This window comes from Tiliqua scincoides, chromosome 4 (genome assembly GCF_035046505.1).
Source record: "Tiliqua scincoides isolate rTilSci1 chromosome 4, rTilSci1.hap2, whole genome shotgun sequence".
NCBI classification, from domain to species: domain Eukaryota; kingdom Metazoa; phylum Chordata; class Lepidosauria; order Squamata; family Scincidae; genus Tiliqua; species Tiliqua scincoides.
Window position 1 is genome coordinate 200779201 of NC_089824.1, and position 24181 is coordinate 200803381.

General features: G+C 42.0%; 1 protein-coding gene across 1 annotated transcript in view; it reads right to left on the minus strand.

Annotated features, from left to right (window-relative positions):
• Window positions 1-24181, minus strand: part of LOC136647778 (nucleoside diphosphate kinase homolog 7-like) — a 105346-nt gene that overhangs the window by 28602 nt on the left and 52563 nt on the right. Inside the window, exons 8-10 of the mRNA XM_066623543.1 lie at window positions 16230-16294; window positions 15523-15591; window positions 13313-13414 (exon numbers count right to left, since the gene is read on the minus strand). Of these exons, the coding sequence (XP_066479640.1) occupies window positions 13313-13414; window positions 15523-15591; window positions 16230-16294 (236 nt within the window). The remainder of the gene's footprint in view (window positions 1-13312; window positions 13415-15522; window positions 15592-16229; window positions 16295-24181) is intronic.

A 24181-nucleotide genomic window follows, 5' to 3' on the forward strand; every position in this document is an offset into this window, starting at 1 on the left:
TTCTATGCTGTCTGGATAGATAAGTGTGAGGGGATACCCCCTAGCATTCTCACAGAGTTCTGAACATCCAAGAGTGTTAGGTAGAGAAAGTCCACTGCTTTTTCCAGTCACAAAGCCTGAAAGAGATGTTGCAGCTGGCAACCTCCAAGCCAGTCAGGTGTGGTGAAGAAGCAAAAGCCCACATACCGATGATGGGGCCCCTCAGCACAAAAGCAGGAAACGGTCCAGCAAAATAGCAGAGAGAGAATGCATGCGTTGTGTGTGCTGTCTGTCTACCCCCTAACCCAGTGCTGGCTTCTTCCTAACCTCAAAGCAGTCTGAAATTGCTACTCCCTTCCCTTTCCTACCCATGTTAATTCACTGTGTGTTTATTCTTGTACATTGGAAACAAAAGATCAAAAGAAAGGAAAATTAACACTGTTTTTTCCCCTCTTTTTTTAAAAATACTATATTTAGTTAATCAGTGATGTTTGCAATACTGCAAGGAAATAAACTCATCAAAATTCTGCTCAGGTTGCCCTGCAGTAGAAAAAAGAAGCATGCTGAACAGACCAGTGAGGAAACCTTAAATTATTCATCTACCAAACATTTCATTTTGTTACCCACATTTTGCGTGTGTGTGTGTGTGTGTGTGTGTGTGTGTGTGTGTGTGTGTTAAAAAGGCTTTGTTTAATTAATGGTTCATAAGACAATGAAACAGGAGCCAGAGAGTAAAGCTTCACACTGCAGCTGCTCTAGCTACTGTCAGCTACTGCAAAGGGCTTTAACTATGTTTCCTCTAGCACAGAATCCATGGCATACATTTGCCCTTTAGAGATCTTTTACAATATAAGTTCAGCAGAGATATAAAAGGAACATTTTACCAATAAACAATCATGTGAGCTCACCTGATTCTACAACAGAGAAAATTCCATAAAGTCCCAAAGGCCCACTCTGCAATGATGATATTCAACCCCAGCATTCAGTACTCACAGCTAAGCTTTGTGCTGCTTCTGAAAATGGAGGTTCTAACTATTATGGCTAATAAAACTATGTCAAATCGTACCTGTTGTTGAAAAACTCACCACTGTGTTTTTAAAAGTGTCTGCCTTGCTTAAATGCAAGCATCCTTTATAGGTTAGGTGCAGAGATGACTGCTGCAGTACATGATATAATCCTGTAAACTCCAGGGATAGTCTTGAGAAGTTTTCATGGTTTGGTATTCAACTCAATTCTAGATCTGTAGATCTCTTATGTTCCAATTTATACCCAGGCATGTGCAAAGCACAATAAAGATTCTCTTAATGAAGCAATCCCATCTCCTATAGCCTGCAGCAAAGTGTCTATTTACACGACACAGAGGCTCTTAATGCAAAGGAGGAAATCTATCTCCAGTAGCCTTTGCAGCCAGCTAGTGTCTGGCAGGGAGTGTCCGTTTAGACAACAAAGGCAACAGATTGGACTGAATGTTCACTTAATGACCTAATCATATAACAATGGAGATAGGAGAATGTATCCCCCTCATTAAGTGGCGAACACCTGCATCTATTTCTGAGGTGGTGGTGGTCCACAGCCAGTAGCTTGATTAATCCATGTTTCCAAATTTCATGTGGAAAAGTGAGCAACTGAAAACAGCTCTGTGGAAAAAATTTCATTCCCACCATGCAAGAGAATAAGTTTAGACGTTTGCTATAATTGGTGTGGTAATTTGAAGTTATTCATTGGGAGAACATTCACCACATTTTTGTCATATTTTAACTGCACCCCCAAGCAGAAAAGGGGGGAAGAAGTTACATTCACCTCAGTATGTGGGCAGAGCTGACAAATGACCAGTTTCTCACATGAACAACCATGACTACTTGGTGAATGGTTATCTGTAGCTATCCATATGCAGGCTCAGAGTACTATTTATTTCTTCAACAGGCAGAACCATTCCTCTCTAAGTTAAATTATTCAACCAGTTAAGGTTTGTACACATCTTACCAACTTAAGGTGTGAAATAAAAACAATCTTTAAAGCCTGAGGAAATGAAAGACAGAAACAAATAACTCACAGTTCAGTAAGATCAACATTTTCTTCATCTTATGCACAGTGCTACTCTTTCTGTTTATGATTGAAACGAGATAGTTTTTAATGTTGTTTTGACAAAATGCTCTTTTTTCAAGGTTTGTGCCACCTAAACTCAATTGCTGCTTTCATAAATACTACGTCCTTATGCACAGAACCCATTCTCCCCGATACTTATTGAAAAGTAAAAAAAAAATAAAAAATCAGCATCTCAAACTAGAAATTAAGTTAGATGCATACTTCTGTAGCAGATACAACAGAATGTCCCCAAATGTAAATGCAGGATGTATGTAACTCATGACAGCACACCTAGCCCCATAATATCTTTGCAGACGCACCAAGAGCACAAGAGGAAATTAAAAAAAAAATACAGACCATTTTGTTGAACAAACAAATCCTCAAAAAAAATCCTTTTAAAAGGTTTTCCTTGTTGTGATAAGACATATACAGACTGAGCTCTGGAAAACTTACATATGCCTCTGGAGGATAAAGGCAACAGGACAGTATATCGGGCCTGCAAGCAGTCATGAAGCAGTGAGGAAACAGCTATGGCGCATTATCACCGGGCTGTACATATACTGCAAGTTCATGCAAGCACAGGAAAAGCGTGAAGTGTGGCATTGAATGCAGATTTTTAGAACTTGAGAATCTTAGTATTCATAGTTTAAAAATCAGGTTTCTTACTCCTTATGGCTGCAAATACAGGCTTGGCAGTGCATCAGCAGTATCTTGTGAAATTGTCAGGCAGACTTTCCATTAGCTGCAACAGCTTGTATTATATTTTAAAAACATGAAAAGCTAGAATCAGATGTTTGACCCTAAATAACATTTAAAACAATTCAATCATGTCCTTTCCACTAGAGACATCCACAGACAGCATGACATACTAATTGCAGCCTCTCATTGATCTGTTTTCTACTCTGGCCGATAATGGTCTGTCATTGAATGAAAATCTGTTTTCTCTCCCTTTGCTTGACTTACGGTGCAATTCTATGCTTGTCTACTCAGATGCAAGTGCCATTGTGCTCAACTGAGTTTACTCCCAAGAAAGAATGTCTACAGGACTGCAGCCTTAGCTATGGGAAGAGCCACAGAATTATTTGTAATCATAAATAACTAGGGAAAAACTAATCTGCCATTAAATATGCTCTATTTGTTTCACTGTAGCAGTTAGTGAAGCTATATTAATTCTTTGCTGCTCAGAGAACTGCACAAAGAACTAAAAAGAAGCCATGTATTTGTACTATTGTGAACATAGTTGTGTCTCTCCTGTATGATTTGTGCACTTTGTCAACAATGCTGCATATTTTGTTGTCAAATGCTTCACATTGATTCAGCACACTTGCAACAACCCAGCTATAGACCCGGCCCCTGTACCGTCCAGGGCCAGGTCCACAACATGCTGCTCCCCCCCCCCAAACATGCCGGCCTGTACATACTTATTGGTCGCACAGAGCCTTGCACAACCTTCCCCTTGGAGCTCCAAAAGCATTCCAGAAGCCTCAGACAACTTTTAGAGAGCCAAGGGGGAAGGACGCATTGGGCTTCGCCTGTCCCCTGGAACAGCTCCAGAGGGTGGGCGGAGGCAGCAGCGGTGGTATGTGGGAGGAGGTGGTGTCATGGCAGGCATGGGGGTGCCACCCCCCATAGGGCCCACAGACATGGAGCCCACCCCCAAGCCCGTCACTGCAACAACCCTGTAAGATAAAACATGGACATTCTTGCTGTTCTCCAAAACTCCTAGAGGGCTTTTTAGACCCTTATTCCAGACTCCTTATCCTGTTGGAGAGCAAGCAGGGCCTCAGCTTTGCAACAGGCCCTTCAGGGAGAGGGGCGATGCTGCCTTCCCAGAAACCGATGAAAAGCAGGACTGGGACAGTGATCTGTAGACTGCTGAAATGCAGTTCTTACATTTACATTGGCGCAGTCTTGTTGCAACTACAAGGAAGTACTCCTCATTTAGGTAATTTACAACCCACAGCCCACATCTTGCCTCAAACAATCAATGACAAATGACAATGAAAACAGACACATCTCCTTAGTTCTCAATTATATTAAAAACCAACCTATTCCGGGGGGCGGAGCTAACTTTCAGCAAAGTTGCAGTGAACTTTGGGGGTTCCCAAAGAGACTGCGAAATAGATATGTTTTCATGTGCCTAAACAACTAAGGCACGCTTCGGTGCCAGGAAGACGGTACAAAGAGCTGAGAGCTTGAACGGGGGGTCCTTAGAAACAGGCAATTTCAAGGATTTCTCTCTGTTTTGCTCTGTGCTGAAGCATATCTATCCCGGGCGACATCTTTGAGAAGCTCGGAGAGCTGAAAACCCGTCCTCCCACGGCCTAGATACAACAACATTGCAGCGAAAAAAGCTATTAAGAGTGAGTGAACTTGGCTCGTTAAAAAGTTTTACTGAGAACTGTAAGTAAGAAGTCTGGAGGAGGAGGAGATAATTCAAGATTATTCACGCTGGCCATTAGCCACCCAGGGGGGGAATAGGTGAATTGGTATTTCCCCTGCTGGAGTAAGTACAAGATTATATATATATATTTTAATGGTATGTACCGAAGAGAAATAAATAAGTAATCTTCAACGAAGGAAATAAAGTCTACCTTCATTTTCCCAGCAAAAAGCCTTTATTTAAGCCTGGACACTGCTGGTTTCGGTTTCTCAGCAAGAGGCTTGAATTATTTTTCTTTCTTTTGGTCATTTAAAGGCATACTAACCTAATTTGACTGTGGATTTGATTGACTTTTTTTGGATATAAAAATTTGGAAAGTAGCCCTGGATACAAAATTAGAAAGTAGCCCTGCAGGAAGTGGCTCGAGTTGGTGTTGATAAAAATGGCTTTTGAAAATCTAAAAGATGATCATGAAAGCCAGGCCTTGTTGGTGGACTTTCTGATGGATTTTAGAAGAGAAATGGAGCAACAAGTCAGAGAACTCTCTGAACAAATTGGGCAAATAAGCTCCTCCCTTGTAAACTCGTGGGAACAGATTATAAACAATAGAGAAGAAAAAAGAATGGATCAGATGTCAGGTGAAGTTAAAGAAGTGGAGTATTTTGAAATGGGACACAAGATGGAAGAAGCAATTGTTATAATAACTGGGAATCTTAAGGAAGAAAAAAGACGAAATGTTCAGAGAGCAAGCTGTCTCAAGAAGAGGAAGAATTTATGGATTGAATTCAAGAATAACAGAATGAAAAAGAAGAAAGAAAAACAGAGGGGGGGGGACTTAAGAAGAAAAAGAAGAAAAAGAAGAAGTGGAAGAACCAGTAGGAGGACTAAGAGGGAACACCAATAAGATAGAGTACAAAGTAAACAATAAGAAGAAGGGCGAAATGGTTGAATAATAAATAGAATTTTTTTTTAAACATATTAAATTAAAATAGATGTAAATGAAAATTTGAAATATAAATATTGTGGAAATTAAGTGGTATTAAGATAAATATTTTATTAATTAGATTAAACTAAAGTGGATGAAAAAGGGAATTTGGAATATAAGTATTGTGAAAATTAAAGTGGTAAATATATGAAATAAATTAGATGGAACTGCAATTTTGGAATATAAGTATTGTGTAAAATATAGTGGTATTAAGACAAATAAAAGGGTTATTTTATAAAAAAGAAGGTAAATAAAATAAATTATAGATGTCAATTTATTTTGGAGAAAATATTAAACCTGTATTTTGGGTTAATAAATATGTGGTGGATAAGCGAAGTATAATATTATTGTAATTGGAGATATTTGTTTTTAGATGTGATATTAGAAATTAAGAATCAGATAAGAGATTGTATTTTAGAGGTTAGTTTAGTGGTAAGAAGAGTCTATAAGTAAAAATTTGAAGCCTTTTTTGATTGGATAGTTATGGAAAATGATGTATAACATGTTATAAGAGATATTGAAGGAGGTAATACCATGGTAATCGGAGACTTCTTTTTTAGATGTCATATTAGAAATAAAGAATCAGATAAGAAAGATTTTATTTTAGAGACTAGTTTAGTGGTAAGAAAAGTGTATAAGTAAAAGTTTGAAGTGTTTTTTTTATGATGGGATAGATAAGGTTAGAGGAAAAATATGGAATGTTAAAATATTAACCAGTTGGGTTAAAGAATATGATAATTTTTGTACTGATTATTAATTTCGTTTGGATTAATGTTTGTTGTAATCGATGGCCACCACCCTCGTGTGTAACCTGTGTAGTCCTAGCCCTAAGTCTATCCAATTTTCCTTACCTGTATCTGTAATAAATAAATAAAGCATTATATAAAAAAAAAACCAACCTATTCCTTCTTTCTATTTATTGCTTATCTGCTTATGTGCTTATCTGCACATTAACTGCAAACAGCCACATTCTAAACCACAAGGTATAAGTTGCTTTCTTCCAGGGACAGGCGACTCAACTTGAAAGACTCTGCCTCGAGTCTCAAAACACGTTTTCCCTGACTTGTGTGAACTCGAGTTATGTGTGTTTTGAGACCAAAAGTGACTGGGGAATTTCTTGAAAACAATGAATGCATAGTCCTCGTATCCTCCTCCACAGTCACCTGGGAGGAAGCCCCATTGACAGCAGTGAGACTCAGACAGAATGGGTCACAAGCCTCCTGGCTCCTGCAGGCAACACAAGAGCATAAGAACATAAGAACAGCCCCACTGGATCAGGCCATAGGCCCATCTAGTCCAGCTTCCTGTATCTCACAGCGGCCCACCAAATGCCCCAGGGAGCACACCACATAACAAGAGACCTGCATCCTGGTGCCCTCCCGTGCATCTGGCATTCTGACATAGCCCATTTCTAAAATCAGGAGGTTGCACATACACATCATGGCTTGTAATCCGTAATGGATTTTTCTCCAGAAACTTGTCCAATCCCATTTTAAAGGCGTCCAGGCCAGATGCCATCACCACATCCTGTGGCAAGGAGTTCCACAGACCAATTACATGATGACTAAAGAAATATTTTCTTTTGTCTGTTCTAACTCTCCCAACACTCAATTTTAGTGGATGTCCCCTTGTTCTGGTGTTATGTGAGGGTGTAAAGAGCATCTCTCTATCCACTCTGTCCATCCCCTGCATAATTTTGTATGTCTCAATCATGTCCCCCCTCAGGTGCCTCTTTTCTAGGCTGAAGAGGCCCAAACGCCGTAGCCTTTCCTCATAAGGGAGGTGCCCCAGCCCAGTAATCATCTTAGTCGCTCTCTTTTGCACCTTTTCCATTTCCACTATGTCTTTTTTGAGATGTGGCAACCAGAACTGGACACAATACTCCAGGTGTGGCCTTACCATCAATTTGTACAACGGTATTATAATATTAGCCATTTTGTTCTCAATAATTGTCCTAATGATTCCAAGCACAGAATTCGCCTTCTTCACTGCTGCCGCACATTGGGTCGACACTTTCATCGACCTGTCCACCACCACCCCAAGATCTCTCTCCTGATCTGTCACAGACAGCTCAGAACCCATCAGCCTATATCTAAAGTTTTGATTTTTTGCCCCAATGTGCATGACTTTACACTTACTGACATTGAAGCGCATCTGCCATTTTGCTGCCCATTCTGCCAGTCTGGAGAGATCCTTCTGGAGCTCCTCACAATCACTTCTGGTCTTCACCACTTGGAAATGTTTGGTGTCGTCCGCAAACTTTGCAACCTCACTGCTCAACCCTGTCTCCAGGTCATTTATGAAGAGGTTGAAAAGCACCGGTCCCAGGACAGATCCTTGGGGCACACCGCTTTTCACCTCTCTCCATTGTGAAAATTGCCCATTGACACCAACTCTTTGTTTCCTAGTCTTCAACCAGTTCTCAATCCATGAGAGGACCTGCCCTCTAATTCCCTGACTGTGGAGTTTTTTCAGTAGCCTTTGATGAGGGACCGTGTCGAACACCTTCTGAAAGTCCAGATATACGTATCCACATGCCTGTTGATCTTTTCAAAGAATTCTATAAGGTTCATGAAGCAAGACTTACCCTTACAGAAGCTATGCTGATTCTCTTTCAGCAAGATTTGTTCGTCTATGTGTTTTGAGATTCTATCTTTAATGAGGCATTCCACCATCTTACCCGGTATAGACGTTAGGCCGACCAGCCTATAGTTTCCCAGGGCCCCCCTCCTCCCCTTTTTAAAAATTGGCATGACATTTGCTATCCTCCAATCCTCTGGCACCGTGGCCATTTTGAGGGACAAGTTGCATATTTTAGTCAAGAGAACAGCAACTTCATTCTTCAATTCCTTAATAACTCTAGGGTGGATGCCATCAGGGCCTGGTGACTTATTGATCTTTAATTTATCAATGAGGTCTGAAACATCTTCTCTTTTAACCTCTATCTGATTTAATTCCTTGGTCAGGAGGGGCTGTACGGGCAGCGGTATCTGCCTGAGGTCTTCTGTCGTGAAGACAGATGAAAAGAACTCATTTAATTTCTCTGCCATCTCTAAGTCTCCTTTTATCTCCCTTCCCTCCCTCACCATTCATAGGGCCAACCGCTTCTCTGGTGGGTTTCCTGCTTCTAACATATTTGAAGAAGATTTTATTATTCCCCTTAATGTTGCTGGCCATGTGTTCCTCATAGTCTCTCTTGGCCTCCCGTAACAACTTCTTACATTTCTTTTGCCACAGTTTATGTTCCTTTTTATTCTCCTCATTACAGCAAGACTTCCATTTATGGAAGGAAGCTTCCTTGCCCTTTACGGCCTCTCTAACTTGGCCCATTAGCCATAAGGGCACCCTCCTGGTCGAGCCCTTCTTCCTTTGCAGTATACACTTCCGCTGGGCCTCTGTTACTGTAGTTTTAAGCGGCCTCCATGCACCCTGGAGAGATTGGACTCTTTTCACCTTCCCTTTCAACCCCCTTCTAACCAGGCTTCTCATTTGAGGGAAGTCAGCTTGTTAGAAGTCAAGGCAGCATGCTCGCCTGATGCTTCTGTCCCCTCGTTCATGCTGCTGTCTCCTACCACCTTGCCAAGCTAGAACACCTTCTCTCTCCCTCCCTGTTGGTCCATCTGTAGGCATGCTGCTTGGCTCTCCTTCTGAGGGTGGAATTGGAAGTTTTGATGTGAATGGAGGTAGACTGGTTCCTTCTGAACCCCAGCAACAAACCTATCAGCGCTTTCTGCACTACTGCACTCACTCTAAGAACAGTAGAGTTTTTGTTTACAGATGGGATGGGGAGTGTTAAATCAGAATTCCCCCCCACACACACCCCGCCAGCAGCTCTGTTTTTTCTGAGGAGCCACGTCGAACTAGTTTACTGAAAAGATTCTAACTCAAGTCAAATCGAGTTACAAAAAGTCTCCTGCTGAAGGCCACAATTAAGACGCAAAGGTTGAGTCTAAAGGGGCAGGGCCAGACTCAAACCTCACTGAGGTCTCCCAGGTTCAGCTTCTTTTCTCCCTTCCAGTACACTATGGATATCTTCATGGGTGTAGCTAAGCTACATCATATTGTGATACACATTGCTCTGAGCTCCTTAGAGGAAGCTTGGGAACCAATTAACATAGTATACAAACATTGCTTGTCTTCACTGTGGCCCAGAAAACCCTTGCTTACATCAATCTGAGTTTACATTTTCCAAATGAACTCAATTGAAAGAGAGATGTAGGATTCTCAGTTCTGGATTTTCTGTGACTTTACTGCTGTCTGAGTGACACATCAGTAGTGCTATACATATGGAAATGATAGAGTATAAACCGAGACCAATTAAAAGCATATAGTTAAGTATAGTGAAGATGCGCTGACAAGCTTGACATGCTACAAAGCCTCAGATTCAGTTTCTAGCTACAAATAAGTACGGTCCAGCAAAGTTCTTTGCTTGTGTGCAGTTTTAACTATTTTTAATGAGAGATATGGGTACCCCAATAATCTCTGGGATGCAGCTGGTTCAGGTAACTCTTGTCACTATTTCACCTCAGCCAGACAGGGGTTCAAGGTCCCTGGTTTAACAGAATTTTCCTTCTAGTTAGGATAGTTCTTACATTTTCATGAAATCAGCATGAGTTAGCAGAGGTTCTCAAACTGGGACACCACAGTTTGGGACAGGGACCAGCCTGAGAAGCTCTGCCTTTGCCCATATAAGGAGTGGAGGGATGGCACTGACATGATTGGAACAATCGTATCACAACTGGAGTCCCAGCAGCTTGGTTTTTAAACAGGTTAGCCAGATTTTCACACACACCCCCTGCTGTGGCGTACCGGGGTGTGAACCAGAAGTAAGTCGCAATCACATTTCTTCAACATTTTGAGGCGTAGGGAGCCCTGCAGAGGACTCCATGGGCTCCCTGCACCACCAGACACCACAGCAGCCAGGGGTGAGTAAAAACCAGGTCCCCACTGGTGGTGTGATCATTCTGATCACATTGCCACCATCCCCCTGCTCCCGCAAACACTCAGAACAGCTCAACTCTACATAAGAGTTTGAGAACTGCTGTGTTAAGGTCACAGGTTCTGGGTTCTGTAATATTCGCAACGGTTGCATTGTGAAGGATAATTACATTCCCTGTAACCCATGCCCATGTGATTATTAGGCTCTTAGGTTTTGTTTGTGTTATTTTCTCTTTAGAAAGATCTTTGCAGAGTAAGAACATCCCACTACATCGCATGAGCATTCAAACCCTGCTGAATGGATATATGCCCATGTTCTGCCTGAATTGGAACTATAAGTCAGGGTAATGGTCAAAGTGAACTTGATTACTGAAATATGCCACAACCGAGCAACTGCTGCTAACCCAATTATCAAAGGGATAGGTTGCAACACAATCAATCTGCAAAATTATCCCTTAAAAGTGATCCGTATATTAGAGCAGCACTTCTTAAAGTGTCCACTCTTGCATTTTTTAAAAAGGAATGCTGACAACTTTGCTTCTCGTTCATTATCTGATCAATATTTCTCCTCTCTCAGATACTCAAAAGCCAAGAAAGCATGCGTAAAAGAGTACACCTTGTATACCTTGCTATTGCCATCATGGTTTGTCTAGTCTCTGCTGACTTAGGGAACAAGAATGAAGTACAGCCTGTCAGTTCAGCCATGCCAGCAGCAGCAGCAAGAAAAAGAGCAAGTGGATCTTTCACAAAAGTCTTCACAGTGGAACTGCAGCTCAGTATGAACTGCATAGTAGACACCTGTGGTACAGTAGAAAGTGGCAAACATTCTAAAGTGTTGCCCTTTGAGAAACTAATGCTGCGTGGCATAGATTGGGGCATGATGGATTAAAGTTAGTTTAAACAGCACTCCAGGAACACTTGGATTTAGTATTAAATGGAAAAGAGGCCAGGGAAGGGTCATGGCTGCAGAGTCAGCCATCTATGCTCACAACAGAAAAAAGGATAAATGTTGAAACCTAGCTGCCTTTTTGCAGCGCAGGATGCGTGCTGCCTCAATATCCACATAAGCAGGAAATCTGAAAAGAGTATTTTTCAAATTCAGTTTCCAAAGAGGCATTTATAGTTGGAATTTTGAAAAACTTGTTCTGGGGACAGGGTACTATGACAGCCTGAGGTAAGAAAATCATTATAATTGAAACTTTTGGGATATTCAGTAACACACAAATGCTCCTTTTTCTTATTATCGTTAACTGCTTTTCTATACTGTGGGTTGGGATTTACCAGGTGGGCATGAGCCAATTTCAGGCGAGTTCCCATTTATTTTTATATTTTATTTTTAATATTTGATGCTAACCATGATATATGACTGCATTTGGAGAAATGTGACAGACGTACTTTTAACAGGCTACTATGTTTTTGACAATGATAGTAAATGGGACTTACTCCTGGTTAAGTGTGGGTAGGATTGCAGCCTAGGATTATGAAAAAATTTTCCTGCTTGATGATGCAACTTCTGGTCATTACATCACTTCTGTTGGGTCCTGACAGATTCTCATTCTATAAAGTGGGTCCTGCTGCTAAAAGGTTGAGAACCACTGCTGTGTATGGTTATATACTGGTACTACGGTATGTATAACTATTTTTTAAACTCAGTTTTATACCATAATTCTAGGCAACACAGTTTAAGGTACTGGTTACCTTAAGCCCCACATGGCTAGGGCCTTGGGTACCTTTAGGACTGCCTTCTTCAGTATATAACCACCACCACTATCACACACACATACTGTCCATTCTGTGCAACAACCAAGGCCATATTTCTCCACCACATGAAGTTTGGTAGGGGGCTACAAGAAACAAGTCCTTTTCTGTAGTGGCATCTTAGTGGCACTACCACTACTACCTTCTGTAGTGGCAACTTAGAAATCTCCCTTCCCTAAAGAAATCCATTTTGCGCCTTAATTAAATGTCTTATGTACTTTGGAACATTTGTCTAAGTGTATTATAAAAGCATATAATTAAGAGCAAGCCATGCATAAAAGATGTTAGCTTTCATATGTACGACCAACTCCTTCAAACAAGTTAGTACTAGAACTCAAAAGTCAATTTGAACCCTTCTGTTGCAACATCTTTATTGTTTTGGATAGGACAGATGCATTCTCCTGAACTGAAAATTAACAGAGAGTTTAAATTTAATCATCTTACTCAATGGGACCATCTTGACTTAACAAAATTTCTGGTATGTAATCATGTTAACATTGAATTGTCAAGAAACACAAAAGCAACAGTACAGCACCAGCATCTAAACCTGAGTCTCGGATTCATGCTGCAGATATGTGTAAAAAGGATGCTCAGTTTAACATCACAGTCAGAGCTCCTTCTCAGAGGAGTGAGTATGGAATGAATAGAATATTTACACATTCACAATACTATACACACTCCAAGGCTACAAACCTAAATGATGAGGGGAAGCTGAATTCCAGTTGGGAGGGGCTCTCCAAGTATGACTGGAACAGCAGCACTGAAATAATGCCCAATCTAAAGTACATTTCTACTTTTATTCAAGGACGTTATCCCACCTTTTTGTCTCATGAATGAGGTGCTTGATTAGATTGGCTCAATCTATTTCTGCATGTTGACAGTGGTCTCAGTCATGGAGGGCAGAAAATACAGGTTCCTATATCCTATCTGTATCTCTAAACCTATGGTATATTCTATCCACGAGTACTGCTCCCTGATCACAGGACAAGGAATTTCAATGGGGGGAAAATTTAGAGAAAGAAAACAGTGCGGGGGGGGGGGAAGGGGTGTTCAAAGTTTACATCCCTATGTTTTGTCATCCCTATGATTAAAAAAAATGTGCTACTTCAAAAGTAAGGCAGTCTCAAGTTCGTCACATCACCTCTATTTAGCCCACATGTAAACTTCTCATGAATGTTACTTACAGGATCAGAAGGCCCACAGAGATCTCTGAATGGTTTTTCAGGATCTATTTGTCTAATCTCTAGAGCTATACAAGGTCCTGAGCAGAGTTCTACAACCATCTCCTGTTAAAAGGAAAAATATAGCAGATTTTAAAGTAACTGTAAATATTGTATATCCCTTTACACTGCTTGCTTTCTAAGGAAATCTATGTAATTTCTGACAGCTATGCAGGCTATGTTTTTCAAGGTAGTTCTATTAATACCAATAGAGAAATTCCTTATGAAATGCATGCATTATCTTTCTCTTTTCATACAATCTGGAACTGATCTGCTTTCTTCAGCTTTGACATCATACCTAGACTTCTTTCACACCTAATAAAGGACCCAGGAAAACTCTCCAAGTTCCAATACAGTTTCATGAACTGCAATCACAGGAGACAAATGATGAACATTGTTATTTTCCACTTGCATTTTAACACTCTTGCCAACCTATCTTTTTTTCCCTTTGCTAATTGATTAGTGCCTAGTTTTTCTCCAGGGCATCCCCCCTTCCACTTTTTTTCAGTTTTACTTTTCTTATCTACCTGCCTGGTCTCCATTCACTGGGAAGGAATAGATTGCCACATCCACCAGACAGTCCAATAGCTGATTTTAAGGGACCCCTCCATCTCAGATTTTGAGGCTCTTTGTTAACTTGAGAGGGCAGTTTTCACAAGGTGGTCTTGTTCTGTCTGGGTTTTGAGTGATGAAAACTGCTTTTCCCCAGTCCAATTTCAGTTTACCCAGTAAAAGAGGTGAAGCACTGGCATACCTGGAGGGGGCAAATGGGGCAAATCCCCCAGTTGCGAACCCTCCAGAGGTGTCACCTCAAGCCTCCCCCTCCGCTAACTGCCCGCCCGCTTTTTTCTTTAAAAGAAGAGAAGTCAGCAGCTCTGCCAGCTTCTGTCCCTTTAAGAAAAGCCTCCTCCCGACAGAGGAGGGGCGCCCAGGAGTGCTACTGGAGAGGCAGTAAGAAGCTGCCTCTCTGGTAGAGGTTCAGCACCGGACTGGGCCACCACCCCAACCTCCTTTTATAGGAGGAGAGGGAAGGGGCGCTCTAGTGCATCAGCGTGACAGGAGTGGCCCGGGTGTCCCACCCTCTCGCTGCCTCCGGAGAGGCCTCCGGGGGTGAGAGGGCATCCTAGAGAGTCAGTGCTGACGCTCTGGCAAGGGTGCCCCTGCCCTCTTGCTTCCTCGGAGACATCTCCAGAAGTGAGAGGGCGGCCTAGAGCGTCAGCGCTCACGCTCTAGCCTGGGCGCCCCTGTCCTCTTGCTTCCTCAGAGAGGCCTCAGAAAGGCCAAAGGGGGAACGGAGGAGGTAGCCGCATGGAAGTCATTGCGGTGACAACGGGTCATGGGTGAGGGGGCAGAAAAGCGGTGGAAGGCAGGGGGGGTGGAAAACTGGGGGTTGCCCCAGGGGCCGGGACCCCCAGGTACGCCACTGAAGTGAAGTAGAGAGCTGATCACTATTGCCCTTTGTCTTCCTTCACATGTGCAAAACTAGGTTAGAAACCCAAGAAATCAAGTACATTCAGGCTGAAAGCATGTGATGAATGGATGCCACTGAAACTACATTTCAGTATAAAGTTCTCTTTTTCCAAAATGTCGAAGTCTTGCCTGGGGTCATCATCCTCTTGCAAGTTTCTCAACTCCTTCTCCACCTTACTCACTGACACTGACATACCTGCCTAACCAACTTTCCAGCAACAATGCAGTTGCAATTAAGGGAACAAACATTCCCTTACCTTGAGGAGGCTTCTGTGATTGCCCTCTCACTGCAGGATGAAGTGAACATCTACATCAGTGCTGGAAAGTTGGATAAGAGTCAGTCCTCAGTCTATCACTACAGCAACATTTAAGAATGCATTTCCCATCAAAATTTTGAAAAACAGACATATTTTGCACATTTCAAAATATTGAGTATAATTATCACTTGTGTAGTTTACTTGATCTGTTCAAAAATTTCTAGGCTGTTTCTAGGCTGACCTTTGCGCTTTGGACAAAATTCAATACAAACAAGTGAAATTACATTCTCTGTGATTTATGACTTGCCCACTGTACCTAAAAACATTTAAGATGTGCCAAGTTAGGATAAAATTTTAAAAAAAACCCAAAGAGATTGCAAAAGGAAAGACCTTAAGGAATTTGACCATCTATTTTTAAAGGAACAATTCAACACATTCTATACTTACCGAATACTCCGCAACAACACCCTTGTAAATTGCATAGAATTCTTCCGCGTTTGCACGGTCCATGTAGAACTGCATATAAGAAAGAATTAAGAAGAAATGGGTCTATGATTATGGCATGAACAAGAACACACTCCTCAAGCTTTATACTTGCACTTTCCTACACACAGACAATCCAGATAACTTCATATTATTTCTCAATTAGTCCCTCCCAGGCTATTAGGAGTGCACGTCATGCCAAAGAAGCTGATACAGATAGGAACTAGAGACTAAAAGTTCATATGCTATGGCTGCATGTCTTTAATCTGATGTTTTATTCGGTAATATAGGGCTCAAGGCAGCTCACAAGAATGCAAAAACTACTAATACCACCAACAAACAGCAGAAAGAAACTGCGCTTGGAATGGAGTTGAAAAGCTCGAGATTGTTTTATTTTGGAAGAGAGAAGATGGGGGAGACAAAGGGGAGAGAGCAAAAAAAGGGATAATACTACAACTCCTTTAAAAACTGTGTTAGGTTTGACAGGCAGCCAATGAATTTGGGATTGCTGTTGAGTGAGCTGAGTAGGGGAGGAAAAAAGAAACCACTGAAAATTTTCCAAGTGAAGTGGATTGAGGTACTACTGTAGGTTGGAGTTCTCTACCACCTATATTCAGGACTTTGTTCAGAGTTTAAATAAAAATGAACAAAAAACGTGAATAAAAATGTACCATCTGCAAGGCTGAGATTTCAAATCCTCCATCCATTACTGCTTTTATAATCTTCCCTGTTAGACCTGTGAATTTTTAAGAGAATAAAGGGAAAGACATTTTGAGTCTAAATTGAGCACTCCATGTTTATCAAAGTTCTTCAAACATTTATACACTTATTTTTATGAACACTTGTGGTTGCTTTCCCATAAGGGAATATGAAGCAGAGAGATTATGAAAATTTACCAAAAATTAACCATGAATATTTGTGATAGAACTCAAGAGAGAATGTCACCGTTTGAAGTTCATGCAACCCAATGCTAACTATGTGTACACAGAAATGAATCCCACTGATATAAATGGGCCTTATATCCAAATAAACACAGCTAGGATCAGAGTGTGAAACTGATTTTTTCACCTGATGGCCATAAGGGTATCAAGTAAGAAATTCAAATTCTGCAAACCACTTGCCCCACTTTCATAATCATCCCCAACAAGGAGTTTTAGGAATTCAGTCTACAAAGCCTTTCCACTTGAACTAAATATACGAGTTTTCACAGAAATTGAATCTTTGGAGGAAATTGAAGAACAGGGAAGGAAAAGTTACAGATGTAAGGAGTAGGTGGATTTTATGGTTTGGGGGCACTTGATCAAAAGACAGAAGGAAAGGTCAAATCTCCATGCAAATGTCTTTCAACACTGAATTAATAGCAGACTATAACTTTTTCCAAACATATACTAAGCTATAAAGGCTGGCTATTTTTGCTCTTTAAAATGAAAGCTAAGGTAGCAATTTCTGCACCAGAAACAAGATCATGCTTATACCTAAATTTGGAAGAGGAAGAAAACTGACTATAAGGTCATGTCAGTGGCCTACAACAAACTTCAGCTTTATTAATTTCAAGACATTCGGATCTCACTAAATAGGGAAATTGGCTATTTAAGAACTTCTCAAACCAGGAAGAGTACATCTTTTAAAATGTGATTATGCTAAGAAGCCAAAGCAGAGCAGCAGATTAGGTGTTAGGTTAGGATTTACTTTTTAGTGACAAAGTACAAAAGAAATCACAGGCATTACTAAATGCAACTGAAGGAATGTAATACTAATCCTAGCAAAAATGCATAACAAATAACTTTGGGAATGAAAAAAAATAAGAGAGGGAAGGTTTTATGTCTCCAAGACAGCATTAGGTTACTAGGCACTAACACAGGATAGATAATCTTCAAGCACATTTTAATCAGATGAAGTGATAAGGTACAACATCTACTTTTTGCTTTAACAGTGCAGTGCCTTGTGACACTTTAAAGAAAGCAGATCTTAAAACTTAAAGTAAACAGTGTGTTGTGCTTGGCAAGAATTGCATATGTATGTAAAGCTGTGGGTTGGCATAATATGCACATTCAGTGAGATCCAAAGTTCAATTTGAATTCCCAATATACATATGTCAGAATCAGTCAGTGGGTTCAAAAAAAGCATTGCTAGATCACACTTTCTTTTGCTGCTTCTTCCATTTCTTCTGGCTAGAATCCAAAGGGTTAAGAATACAATGACATTTTTCTAGTCTCCCTGCCCATTGCAGTCCCTTACACGTCCTGAAAACAGCTTCTGGCTTCCAAGAGAGGAGGATTCAGTTCCACATGAGAAGTAGCCAGAAGTTTAAAAAAAACAAACACACAGCGCAATTCTATCTTGGCTTGCCTGTATCCAGCACAAGATAGGGCAGCAAAGTGGCTCAGCCGAAGGTAGGGGAAACCTTTCCCTTACCCCTGGGTAAGCCACTGCAGCCCCTATGGGTTTCCTCAGACTTGCGACACCTTCTGAGGTGGCACAAGTCCAAGAAGAGTGGAATGGCTTGAAGCCACTCCGTGCTGCTCGGGGAGTGGGGGTTGGGATCTGGCATAACTGCCGGGTCCTAGCCTCGCCTCCCACTCCCTGCCTGCTTACCCCCGGGACAGCCCTTCGCCCGCTTCCCCCCACCCCAGAATGCCTCCCTCCCGCCTCCTCCCCATCCACCTCAGAGCCTTATGTCAGCCGAGGTCAGCCAACGCAAGGCTTGGTCCCTCCGTCAGTGCAGAGGCTGTATTCAGCCTCTGCGGGGCAGCCTAGCCAACTCTCAAGGAGGTGCAAACATTGCCAGTCCAAGGGCAACCTATGATTGTGCCCACATATGTATACGTGGTGGAAGGGCTCTCCACTCACCCATTCTCTAAAGAAGTTGGCTCACCTTTGTCATCAAATCACTGAATAATGTTGTCCAGTCAAGGCAAACCAAGGTAGACTCCATTGAACACAGCAAAACTGACTTCTGAGTGAATTTGCAAAGGACTCTGCTCAAGGGCAGAGGCAGGGCCAGCCACTAAAGCCAGTCAACATGTGTGGAACTTTGGATGGGAGACAACTCAAAAAGCACAGCCTTGGCTAACCAAAGGTTGCAGAAACACACTGCTGGGCACTGGCAGAGATTTTACTCTCCTCTGCAAACTACAGCAGCTGCTGCACAGCCAAAGAACGGAAAAAGTTGGAATATATCTTTCCCGTAGTGTGAAATGGCACAAAGGGCCACATGAGATAGGTGTGTGAAAACATACCTCTGGCTTGGTGACAGGCTTGGAAAACAGAAAAAGAGATAAAGGATTCTCATCCATCCAATAAGGACATCATGATAGATGTCTTGATTCTGAGCTCACACTTTATACTTGTTTAAATGTTTTATTTAGCTTTACAAGCTGTGAAATCATATTATAATCACAAAGCCATTGGGTAGCATCCTGACTAGTGTGAGTGAAGTGTACTTCCAACAGCAGAAGCACTAGTTGGGATGTCATTCCTTGTGTTTTGCTTCACTCATTTGGGCTGAAATAAAAAGTTTCCTCTCTATGCTCTGAGAAACTCATATCTTTCTTAGGCAACTGTTTTGTTTTTCCTTCCAGCTTCAATACAAAAATCCAAGCATGAGAGAAAAAGAACAGCTGGAGGGAGGGAGATGGGGGTGAGAAAGAAGTAGAATGGTCCTCTCCATCAACCATGAATGCTGGAGGTGGGGGGGAGAGTCCCTGGTAAATCCCAGAGTTCCTTTGTCAGGGCTACCTTCTACCTACCTGGCAAAAGGCCTGATAATGACATACATCTTGAGGCTGTTCTTAGATTTTTGAGATAAGGACTGGAAAAGGCTTTGTACTCTAACTATGCTGATAATCATTCATACATAATTTGTGGACTTGGAACTCTCACTTCTCGGTGTGGGTTGAACTGATAGCTGTACTTTTGATTACTGACTTTCTTGTGAAATGCTGCAAAGATCTCTCCCTCTCTCTCCCCCCCAAATCATCTTGCATTTTGCCCTTGACATTCTACCTGTTCTCAATTACATTTCTCTACAACTGCTTTCAAAGTATAAAAAGAGACATGCTAGACAAATCTGATCAATCTGGATAAGGAACTGTCTCACCTGTGATTAAGTTCTGAGGAGAAGAGGAAGAACACAGGTCAGGGGGGGGAAGAGAAAACTGATTATTCAGTGCAGAAACACATTAAGAGCACAATCATATGAATTATCTCACATTTACAGGTTACAGGGTTCAACCCATAACACCAACTTTTGCTTCTGTACCACATGAGATTGAATTTGGGCCAATTTCAAGAAACCACTATAGTATTTTATTTTATTTTTTGCAGATGTACACGTGAAGCTGACTTATACTAGGTCAGGCCTTTGATCCAACACTTGAAATTTTTGAACCTGAAACTTCTCAGGTAGTAGGGTTGAATACTCAGGTGTTCATATATCGAGCTAGAAGGTTAGCCATAAAAGTTGAACGATGAGATAGAAATGAAACATGTGGGAAACATCTACTAGATTTAAAAAAATTTTAAACGTCTACCACAGGCAATAAGATCAACCAAGCCAATAGATCTAAATCATTATTTCTATAAAACATGACAGGAGTTAAAGCAGACAACAGCACTAAGGCTAGCTCACTCTATTAAAGATGTTGCAGCTATCTGAAATCAGCATTCCACAGGAAACATGAGATCCTCAGGAGTATTAAGAGCCTCAAAAGGCAAAGCTTGCATCAGCTTTGTCAGGTGGATTCATATTCCATTACACTAGAAGCTTTCAACTAAGAGACTGGGAATAGCATCAGTCTCTCCCTTTCCTATTCTTGAGTTTGAAATCTACAAGACAATAAGGACAGGGGAAAAGGGAAGTGTGTTTAATCTCAACTTTAAACCATACTCTGGAAGTCAACCCAGAAGATATCATCTCTGAAACTCACTTCTTTGTAGCTTATCTACCACAGCTTCCCCACAAGAACACTACGTTTCCTACTCCTTTTCTCCTTACTCCACTAGCCAGCCAAAAGGATGCAAAGCAATTCTAGAATACTCCAAGCCCTCCTCTTCAATATCAAAAGTCCAAACAGTATTGTTCAAAAAACCAGCTACTTCCCATATAGTTCAACCAGATTTTCTAATGCCTTTTTCTGTATCAGCCAAAGGGGAGCTCAAAGAATTCAAGGCCTTTTCCTATTCCCTACAAGCAGAATATCCTGCCCATGCCTTTTCCCAGAATCCAGGACTCAGAGCTCAGATCCCCTGTGAAAGCATCCTGCTACTAGACTGTCAAAAACACGTTTCCTTCCAACCAAACAAGCTCTCCCTCTTCTAGCCTCTTCACTCAGCGTTGCAGTTTTGATGGATGAAATTTAAGCCAGACCCCAGTTCCACACTTTATCTGGCCACTAGGATTTCCCTGCATCCTGGCACAGCTTAACAGAGTTCTCACTTGTGCTGCATATCAAATGTCTTTGATGGCTGCGTCATGTTCCTGTGACAAGTACTACGGTTGCTAGGTTCTGGTGCTGTGGCTCCCTAGCAACAGATATTTCTTTATTCTACTCAGGAGTGATCAACAAGCCCAGAGATAAAACCGTTCCCACTGCTTTATTATTAGACAAGAATCCTATACATGATCTAGTGCAATTCTAAGTAAGCTTCTGAAAGGACTTTGTTATAAAATTGTTATCTAAAAGATTAAGGAGTTTGATCACCACACAGGTCTGTTCCCGCAGAGATATGTGGCACATAGACAGGAGAAAAGCAATTTCAAATAGTAAATACAAACAAGAAGTTCCAGTTAAGGTGCTGAAAAGCTCTAAGAAGCAAAGCATTTAAGTGTCTGAGAACTATTTCGCATAATCTAATAAACTGACCATATTGGCAAAAGTCAGACTCATTTTAATGCACAGAAGCACTGGAAGAAGTGAGATGGTCTGTGTGTTTAAGGGCGCAATCCCATCTCGCACTGGAACAGGCAAGTCAGGAGGCTTATACTGTATCCAGCACGAGATAGGGTTGCAAAGTGGCTCAGCCAAAGGTAAGGGGAAACTCTTCCTCTTATCTCTGGGTAAACCACTGCAGCCCCTATGGGTCTCCTTGGACTTGCGCAAAAGGTGGCACAAGTCCAAGGAGAGCAGGGCAACTTGAAGCCGCTCTGCGCTGCTCGGGAATGAGGGTTGGGAACCGGTATAATGGCCAGATCCCAGCCCTGCCTCCCACTCCTTGCCCGCCCTGAGCCACCCACCCTCCCTCTGCCCCAGAATGCCTCCTTCTGTCTCCGCCCTGCCCACCCCAGAGCCTTGTGTCAGCTGAGCTCGGCCAACACAAGACTCGCTCCACAAGCCACCATGGAGGCAGGATTCAGCCTCCATGTGCCAGCACACCTCCGTGCACTTGCATGGGCTGCTGCCGAGGAGGCACAAATGTGCTTTATGGCATGTTTGCGACCCTCCTAGGATGGCACAAGGAACTTGCGGCAGCCTAACTCATTGTTAGGATTGTGCTGCCAGATGTTTAAAAGTTATGCAAGTTAAACAAAAACAATAAACAGCTCTTTCCCTGTAGACTAAAAGCATCTGCTATTGCATCATTTGGTCTGGGGTCACCTTTTATACCAACTGTCAATAAACTGGGGGGGGGGGGTGTTACAACTGTCATATTTCTGTCATAATCATGCTGTCCTGTGAAGAACTCTGGAGATGGCTCCAAAAGCGAAGGTCAAAGTGGTGTAGTATTTTATGCAATGATCCCTTGTCAATCCCTTAGCTGACCTGCACCAACCCTGATAATCCCTAGCTCTGCTGTGTGAACTAGCAGGGATCAGCAATCTCTAATGGGCTTGTCCAATGTGCATTCAACAGGTTGAGTAAATGCACTCCACAAAACTGCCTGTCCCCTAGCCAGGGGTCTTCATACCCCTGCCCAGGGGCAAGATGTGGCCCACAGCAAGCCTCTATCCGGCCCGCGGCCAGCCTCTGATCCCCTGAGAGCCTCTGGCCCAGCTAACTAAACACAACCAGAGTTGTGCTTGAGGAGTGGAGGAATGGGGATCCATTTAAGTGTGAGCTTTATCTTTTGGACTGTGCTGGTGCTTGGAGAAATCCTGGACATTTGACCACATTCATTCATCTAAATTCCATTCATTCATCTAAATTTCATCTCTAATGTATTTATATAAATTTTATATTTAATTTTTTCCCTGGCCCTTGACACTGTGCCAGATATTTGATGCAGCCCTTCAACCAAAAAGTTTAGAGACCCCTGCCCTAGACCATTGGACAGAGTTCTTTTACATGTCCCAGTGTCCACAGAAGTGCATAGCATGGGGACCAATAAAAGGGCATTATCTGTGGTAGTGCCCAGGCTCCTCTCCTCAAGAGGCAAGCTCTATGCCTTTCACTACTGCAATTCCAACACTGACTGAAAACCTTTGTTTTATTTGGCCTTCCCCTGTTGATTAATTGCCACTTAATGTTTGTTTTCATGCTGCTCTCACAATTCTGGTCGCTTTTTGTGGCTTTCATTTTTATTAATTTCTTTTTATTTTTTCATTTAGCATTTGTTTTATTGTATTTTAGTCCAATTTATAAATCAACTACTAGCAAGTCAATACCTGCTAGCAGGAGAGGAATGTGTTCAATAATCAGGCATTCCAAAGATCTCTCTCTGATTCTGAAAGCACCTCAGCTGGAAAGTGATCTCATCTCAATCTGTTGATAGCAAATTGCACAGGATATTAAGTTGGGGGGGGGATCAGCATTGTGAACAGGAAGCATTGTGAACAGCATTGTGACCATGTGAGACCTGTGTGCATAGATATCAGACAGGTATCTCAAATCGATATTTCAGTGACATGAGAATCATTTCATCATAAGCAATGTATATATTTACAAGTGTCCTGTCACCAAATGCCAGGCAATGTTGATGTTTAAGCCTTGTTAGGGGTGTGCTGAGCCAATTATATGTGGATGCCAATGACAAGGAAGCTTCTAATGGAGATGTGGGGGAGACAGGGGCATAGCAAGTGGGGTGCAAGGGGGCGGTCCCCCTTGGGTTTCAGGTTGGAAGAGGGTGTTGCGAAGTGTGAGAGTGCACACACTCCAGCAGCTTCTCAAGTCAGAATATTGGCTGGAGTGCACGTGCACTCACAGCACTGGCTTTGGCTATTTTTAGGCATTGCGGCAGCCACCATTTTTAGAGTGCACATGCTCCAGCAAATGTTCTAACTCAGGAAGTGGCTGGAGCATGTGCACACGCCCGGTCTGAGTACTGCACTCCTTCCTCTGCCTTTGGAGGTTCTCAAGCCTCATGGGGAAGGGGGGCCCATTAGCCAGATTGAGAAGCAGTCACCTCCTCCTCCTCTGAGAGAACCAGGAAGCAACGTTGTGACATTACGTGACATCACGACATCACTGCCCCAAGAGCCACAACCCCTGACAACACCACTGCTAGGAGATTACCACTGAAGACATCCCTCCTATTCCCATTTCAATTTTTTTAAAGAGAAGCTAAAACTCACAGTGCCCTAAAGGTTGCTTGGGTAACCATACACAATAGAGTTTTGATTATTATTTACTTTCTATATAAATTTGTTTGAGAAAATGTAGACAGCTGTATCAAAACATATAATCAT